The sequence below is a fragment of the Eublepharis macularius genome, chromosome 1 (genome assembly GCF_028583425.1).
Source record: "Eublepharis macularius isolate TG4126 chromosome 1, MPM_Emac_v1.0, whole genome shotgun sequence".
Lineage (NCBI taxonomy): Eukaryota > Metazoa > Chordata > Lepidosauria > Squamata > Eublepharidae > Eublepharis > Eublepharis macularius.
In genome coordinates, this window is record NC_072790.1 from 45,957,371 (window position 1) to 45,965,249 (window position 7,879).

The 7,879-nt window shown below is 45.8% G+C and overlaps 1 protein-coding gene across 1 annotated transcript; it reads right to left on the minus strand.

Annotated features, from left to right (window-relative positions):
• Positions 1-1,559: 1,559 nt before the first annotated feature.
• Positions 1,560-6,172, minus strand: MYCN (MYCN proto-oncogene, bHLH transcription factor). Its single transcript, XM_054987190.1, has 3 exons — positions 6,132-6,172; positions 4,975-5,878; positions 1,560-3,018 (listed from the first exon to the last, which is right to left on the minus strand). Exons 2-3 carry the CDS (start codon positions 5,771-5,773, stop codon positions 2,420-2,422), a joined length of 1,398 nt encoding a protein of 465 aa, XP_054843165.1. The 5' UTR covers positions 5,774-5,878; positions 6,132-6,172; the 3' UTR covers positions 1,560-2,419.
• Positions 6,173-7,879: the final 1,707 nt, after the last annotated feature.

Below are 7,879 nucleotides of genomic sequence, written 5' to 3' on the forward strand. Positions count from 1 at the left end.
ACCTGGCTTTATAAGGTGGGCAGAGTAAGTGACAACTAATTTTGTCCTCCATAGCATTTTGTTCATATGTTCATAGGTGAGTGGCCAGGGTTTTTCCGCATATCAAGAGTTAACGTAGCTACAACTGGTTAGCTTGTTCTGAGGTCCAAGGAGTTCATTATCCCTGGAAACCTAAACAAAACTGGAATTGAAGAGAATGTAGTTGTTTCCCAGAGAAACTGATCCTGGAAAGATGACAGTTTTAAGGGAATTCTATTTCTCTCCTCAGTAACACTAGGGGTTTCTGGTAATGTAAAGTTATGTACCTGAAGCATTGGGGCCTAGATCCAAAGAACCGTACGCCGACAATACCATCCTAATAAGAATTACTATCTTCTAAGCCCATTGATTTCAAGGGGCTTAGAAAGGTGTAACTCTGTTTAGGACGGTACTGCTATTTCTGCACACCCAAGAGAACTCTGGACTGGTGTTTCTTAAGATAGAAATCTTGCGAGCGCTGCATGGAAAATCCCTTTACGCTGAGCGGAGATTCCAAAGTAGTTTGTGGTGTGACACAGAAGGTCGGTTGTTCAAAGAAAGAAGTTAAAAGCGCGGCTGAACGTGCCCAAGCCTCTAGATCTACCTAAAGTCACTTTGTCCATCACAGCTTAGGACTGCAGTTATTAGAATGTACATTTTCTTTCCCTGTAAATGTTCTTTACATGTTGAAGTTTCCATTCTATGCTTGCAGACCCAGAACTCTCACTAAGTCAATGGGCCCTTTATTTATTATTAATAATAAACGAATGCATATTCCACATACTTCTCATGTTTAAGATCAAGATTTACAGTGCAATCTTAAGCAGTGTTGCACCCTTCTAGGCCCATTGACTTCAGCGGACTTAAAAGGTGCCTCTGTTTAGGATAGCAGGGGAATGTCTTTCAAACAGAGTGTGGCGCAATAGCCAAAATATTGGACACAGAAAACTCAAGTTCAAATGCCAACTCGGCTATAAATTTCAGGATATTTGACAAGTTACAAGCATTTTAGGTTAAGATGCGAGGGATTATTGTAATATTGCTCTGAGGAAGGGCTGGGATCCTCATATAAAACATTTCCTATCCATTTGTAATGGCTATGGGAGTTCATGTTACAGGTTGCATTCCTGCAAATGAAAATCAACAGAAATTCAGATCCCTGGGCGGATTCAATTTGGATCCTGATCCAAAACCAAACCGAGCACAGTGCAACATGTGATTTCAGAGAAAGCCCTATCAGAAACCAAGGCCACACCCATAGCTCTATTACCGCACTATAGCAGTTCTCCACATCTGGATTTTGTCTGGTCTAGACAATCCAGATGTGAACAATGGCTATAGCGTAAAGACAGTATAATCTGCAACAATGCACTGAAAGCAACTAAGGTATCATATATTCTTTGCTACCAGCAAGACCACAGAAAATAATATAAAGAAATGTCTGAGATTAAAAAAAAACAGTAAGTTGCACATCATTTAATTGCTATTTATTTTCATAAACATGAGGTATTTCAAAGTGCTATAAAGTTGCAGCACTAAATGTACATCGTTGGAAGAAATTAAACACAGAACTTTGCAATTACCCAGTTCTATGCAACAAACATTAACAAATACATTAACTGGAAGAAACAGGCTAGGAAAAAAAGGCATATATAGTAATTTTCTTTACAAAAGTTTTCTTAGTTCAAAAAAGTGATAAAGTAATATCTACTCAAAACTTTCCACAACCATTTTCATACGAAAATATAAGTATCAAATTTAGTTATGTATCAGCATCATACTAAAGTATACAGGCAGTGTAAGAATTAGTACAGTACATAACAAGAGATTAACAATATATTTGTATACAAAACCATGCTCCTCAAACATTGAGGTATTACAGTACTTAGGTGTGAAGTTCCAGTCTAATATTGGTAGCAAAAGTAACCTCTCATAACCCAAGACAATGTACAAAAGGCAATTGTATATATGGTATTTACAGAGGTGGGCTTTTTTCCCCTCACAAGGGTACAAAAATGATTTTGCCCCATAACACCTGGCAGAACATAAGCACCATTTAAAAAGGAATTCATGTTTCCAAACTCAACTGGATGTCAAAAGCAGCTCTCAAATGCTCACAATATTTAAGAACATCTATAGTTCTAAGAGGAAATACAAGCGCATTCCATCACGGTTTGGCAGTCTATTTTCATCTCGATACAAGAACCTCTGTTTGCTCTCCACCCAAATTCATGAACAGTTTTTATCACTGGCTTCAGAGACTGGATTTGAAAGAAAAACCAACATTCGTAACGTCAAAAACACAACTTTCTTTAAGGAATCAAAAATGTGCAAAGTGGCAGCGGCTGTCCCAATCAGACAATTTAAAAACAAAAGATTTTTTTTTTAAAAAAAAGAAGAATTAGCAAGTCTGCATGTGTTCTAATTTTTTTATCAACTGTTGTTGTCGGACTTGAAGTTTTTCCTTTTCTAGCAATAACTTGTGCTCCTCAGCCTGTAAAGAATGAACATACTCAGTAGCTTTTTTCAAGATGACAACTTTTGCTGCTTTCTCGTTTTTCACCAGTTCTGGCACATGGTCCCTTAACATGAGGAAACTTGACCTCAGGTCATTACGTCGCTGGCGCTCCAGGATGTTGTGGTTACGTCGACGCTCGCTGTCTTCCGAGTCAGAGTTTCGAGGACTCGAGCTCTTCGGCTTTGGCTGGGTCATGGGTTTTACTGGACGGGGTGCTTCACTTTTTAGCTTTTTCTGTGGTGGCGCATCTTCGCTTTCCATATATGGAGAAGGCGCAGCATAGTTGTGTTGCTGATGAATAGGGGCGCAGCGTTTAAGAATGACTTCATTTGGCTGAGTTCTCATAGAGGCCAAGGGGCTGACATTTTTGGGGCGCACTGTAATAGTCAGAGTAGTAACAGGCTTGTTGGATGAGGAACGCCTCTTTTCCACTGTTACCACATCGATTTCTTCTTCCTCGTCCTCTTCTTCCTCATCTTCATCTTTTGAAACAAGGGGAAAAGAAAAACAACCAGCCGTTATTCTCTAAGGAAAACATACCAGAAGGCTCTCAAGCATTTAGCATTAATTAGCATATATGTATGCTAAATAAAGGCAATTCCCAGGGCAAATACCAATGTATAAATATTTAAATGTTCAAAATATGCAGCACAAGCAGGAAAACAGCATTTAGAGAGGAAAAAGTTTGTGTACTCCAGTCCCAGCAGAGGTCTTTTAATAAGTGATTTTCATATAAAATAGTAGTAAGGACAGGATTTTCGACTGTGCAAGAAAATGAAGTCACAACCTAAATATTTGTAGGAAGGGGATATTAAAAGGAATCACTTAATTTGCATTGGGAGTCCCCTTTCTGGATTTAAATTCAAATGGCAAAAACAAACAAAAACCTCTACACAGGCACACAATGCATAATGCAAGGCAGATATTGTGGAACAAACTTTTTCTTTAAAAAAAAAAGGTGGCCACAAAAGTGAACAATTGTTGGATTTGTTCTAATGGAGAATGCAAAGCTGTTCCAGTTGGTAGGTCCCTTTAAGCCCAAGTTTTGGTTTACTGCCAAGAAGACAGCTGTTGTGAGGAAGTGCTCCCTCACCCAAAGCTGTCAAGATGCGGACCTGAAGGGAGCGCTGAGTCTTTTCAAACTGGAGGCTGAGCTTAAGTTTATGATGATGGGGGTAGGGATCCACTCTTTTACATAAAAGAAACTTTGTACTGTCACACAGACGTTTTACGGCAGTCAAAAAGCAGGTATTCTATATTATGCTCTGCTTAACCCAATCAGGAGTTTTTGTTTGCTGATATTTTGATTCCTTTGTACAAGATACAGAACCAGTTTGCTCACCCCACCCCAGAATACTGAGCGTTCTGAAAACAGGAATGTTTACACATTTGTTTTGCATTGTTTTTGGAGCATTTTTTTTAGGGCAAGCAGAACTAAAACATGGAATAAACTCCATTGTGACATTTAGCATAAGGGGTTTTAAACAAGGGTTCTCTTCCAGGCATCTATCATCAGTATTTAAATCCCTTGTAACTTAGGAAGCCCCATACAATGGTCTGAGAAAAAAGAGAATCCCCCCCTAAGAAACTTTTTGATATGATAGTGGGGTATCAGAGGCAAGCACACTGCCATCTACTGGTCATCCTTTGTAACAAATCTGACAAGGAAGCAATAAAGCATGCGAGTTCATTCTTCATCAAATCTTTAAGAATTGCAAGATCCACCCCCAGTTACAAGGCATGTGCCATGTCTGACATCATGGATAACTCCTGGGTAAGTACTGCAGGAATATATCCCAGCTCAGATTCTCGGAGCCAAGTTTCAGCAAAAGAGAGCCACGAGAGAGAATCCTACATTGCAGAGATGCAAGGGATTTCTGCCTTGCTCTCATCTGACCTACCTTTCATCAAGTCTCCTTTCAATCTTGCTTGTTCCAAGTAAGAGGGCTCCACAAAGGTTGTGGGCATCAACTTTCCCTCGGCCCTTGCCCCATGAAGCTAAGGGTGCAATCCTAAACATACCTACACCCTTCTCAATCCAACAAGGTCAATGGACTTAGAGGGGTATAACTCTGTTTAGGATAGCATTGTAAATTACTGAAGTGTCAAACACAGGGGCGGGGGGAAAGACCCAGGATGGATTTCATTGTAGGGTCACCGTATCAGGATGGGAGGGGGGCTACTTTAATGACCTGCTTTAATTGGGTTGCAGGAAGAAAAGAGGTTACCCCTTGTTCACTATCTGTGCCATGGGCGTATATATATTTATTGAGAACAGCAAAAAGCAGGTTATTTGATCAGCAAACAGAATGTTGTACTTCTGTCTCAAAAGTGTGATTCAACTGCCAGATTGCTGTCAAAGATGTGTCCTGCCTCTGAGGAAACCCATCACATTAAAGCTGGTGTACACAAGTAATCAACAGAAAGGATGTATTTACCAGAATCACTGAGGGTGTCGTCCCCCGAACTGCTGTTGGCTCGGCTGTCACTGGCCGCACTTGGGTGGCGCCCGCTCCGGGAAGTGGGACCCATGGTCCCTTGTGCGGCCCCACCATTGCTGGTCACGTTCACCCGGATGCCGGCCACTCCCCCTGCAGCTGAGGCTGGAGCTGCCGCCGGCTCTCTCTTGTTAATGGGGAATGGGAAAACCACAGCTGGGTCTACACACTCTGACACGGAGTTGTTCAGCTCTCCCTGGGGGCCACTGTCGTTGCCTGTGCTGGCGTTGGAGGTGGCCGCGGCGATGGCAGAGCCAGCTGTGGCAGGAACCGCAGCCGTCCCTCCTTTGCTATGCAGCTTCTCATGAACTGCCCTTTCCAGTTTCTCCCGGGCAGAGAAGCCACTCCACATGCAGTCCTGGATAATGATGGCGTTGAGGTTGCTGCTTTCTCCTAAGCCCATCTCAAAGGAGTCCCCTCCGTCTGAGCTGCCCCATAGGTCCGCCTCCGGGGGCAGCAGCAGCAATTCCGAGGCCCAGTCCAGAGAGTCACTGGTTCGGAACCCCCCTAGAGTCGCTCCTCCCCATGATAATGGGGCTCCTCCTGGGGGGCTCTCTTGCAGACCCGCTGGACTTGGAGAGAGAGGAGGTGTAGGCAGGAGCTCAAACTTTTTCCAGATGTCCTCCCCCGGGGGAGCAGAATCCGGACCACACAAATAAAAATCGTCTTCATCCGGATAGAAACAAGGCTGCAAGGAGTCAAATTCGAGATCTGGGTTTTTACTGACCATCCCGGGCATCGCTGTCGTTTTCTTCAATGGGAATCCTTTCAGGTTGGGTTCCAATAATTGTAGAGAAAAATGTGTTTTGTTTCCCACTTGGGTAGGCTCCCTCCGCAGCAGGATCTGGAACACAGTTAGAGAAATACAGATTAGATTAATAATTTAAAAACACACACACGCCTAATTTACGATGCATGCATTTTACAATCTCTCTCTACATATAGTAAAGGAAAGGTCCCCCAGTTATTGCACTGGGACATGTAGCCAACTCCTCAGAGTAGCTCAAAATCAGATCCGTACCCCTGTCCCAAAAGCGGCTCGTTTTTCCACCTTCTGCTGCAATCCAATGAGGAGAGCCCTGTAATTGTGTACATACATATAATGAATGAACAAGGCTGGTGAGCAAAGCCTGCAATCTCTCGCTCCTTTCCCTCCTAGAAAGAATGTTCAGATGCCTAAAGCAAGTCGCTTTCAGTAGCAGAGAAAAATTTAAAAGCCCTCTGGATACGGCAGGAAGTAAGAGGAAGTTTCTTCCCTCTTTTGTCATCTGCTGAGAAGGAAAAGGAGGACAGACGGATGTTAAGGGGGGAGAGCGAGGGAGGGGAGAGGCGCTCCTCTGCAAATTGCCAATTCCATTCATTCCCAGTTCCCGCTTCCAGCAACCCACACGCAGAGATAGTGGGAAGCCAGCATAGGAAGCGGCAGCATTAAGCAACACAATGAAATTACACACACACACACACACACACAGCCCTAATCTCGATCTTCACTCAAACCTTTGGATTCCCTAATAAGGTATGGGAAGTTTTCCGCATCCACACGCCTTGCCAAGGCGAGGTTTCAGAGGCGCCCGAGGGACAGGAATCTACTCGGGGATAAAATGGGTTTGGGGAGCTTGTTTATTTTTGGGGTGTGTGTGTGGGGCGGGGTGCGCGATAGCAAAGTGAAGGTGTTTGGAAGGGGCTCCTCCGCACTGCCATTTTGGACATCCTTCCAAAAGGAGCCCGGGTCTATTTAGGTTTATTCGACCGGGCTTACTCACGGGAAACCGCTCTCCGGACTGCACCGTCAAATTTCCCACCAGCCGTTCCCGCATCCCCCCTTCCCGGAGAGCTTCCCGATCCCCCCGGGCAGAGGGGATCGCAACCCCTCTCTGCCACACAGCCGTGCCTCCGATCCACCGCAACGCCAGCCCGATCCAACGGCGGGATTTGCTTCCCCGACTGGGGCAGCCTTCCCAACCGCACGCAGGTCAGAAGGCGGGCCGGGGTCAAGCTAAAAAGCTGGCTGGGGTGACGGGCAGAGGCAGGTTGCTCTGCTTGCGAGAGACCCGGAGCTCCGTCGCCGCCCCGAAAGAAAATCCACCCGAGCCAGGCGAGCGGACCGCAGAGTCGGGCTGCCCTCGCCCGCCCCGCCCCCTGCTTGCCCACCCCCCCGCCGGCAACTGCTGTACAATCCTTATTTTCTTTCCCCCGTCCTCGGATCGCCGCCTTCATTCCCCACCCAAGCAGGAGTTCTCCGAACCGGGAGAAGCGGCGTCGGCAAGCGACCTAACAAAAGCACGCAAACTGCACCCGGGGATTCCCTCCACCCTTTGCATGCTTGGCTTTGGATGAATGAAAAAAAAATCCAAAGCAACCCAGCGAGCTGCAGTCGCTGAAACACCGACGCGAGCGATGCATCGAGAGACAGCAATGCAATCCCCCTCCCCTCCCGCTTCTGCAAGGGAAATGATTTTTTAAACGCGGGGGTGTCCTTTTGCATTTAAGCCTGCTTACCTCCCGGTGGTGGCGGTTGCGAAGAAGGGGGGGGGGAGAATTCAAGCAGCTGACGGTCTCGGATGCAGCAGCCCCTTTGGAGAGCGCCAGCCAGCCCGATCGGCCCCCCCTAGCCCGGCTGCACCCTCCACATGCACTCTTTGCTTGCAGACAGATGACTGTCACTGAGTGGGCTTTGAAGCCCTTCTATATTATTAACTATAAAAAAAAAGTCCTGACACACCCGGGGAGGGAAAGGGGGGGCGAGCGAGAGGCATAACCCCGCCCCCTGATTTCCATAAAGCAGAGGAGGGGCCAGACATTTGGCGCCAAAATCCCCCCCCCCCACTTCTCCCCCCTTCTCTTT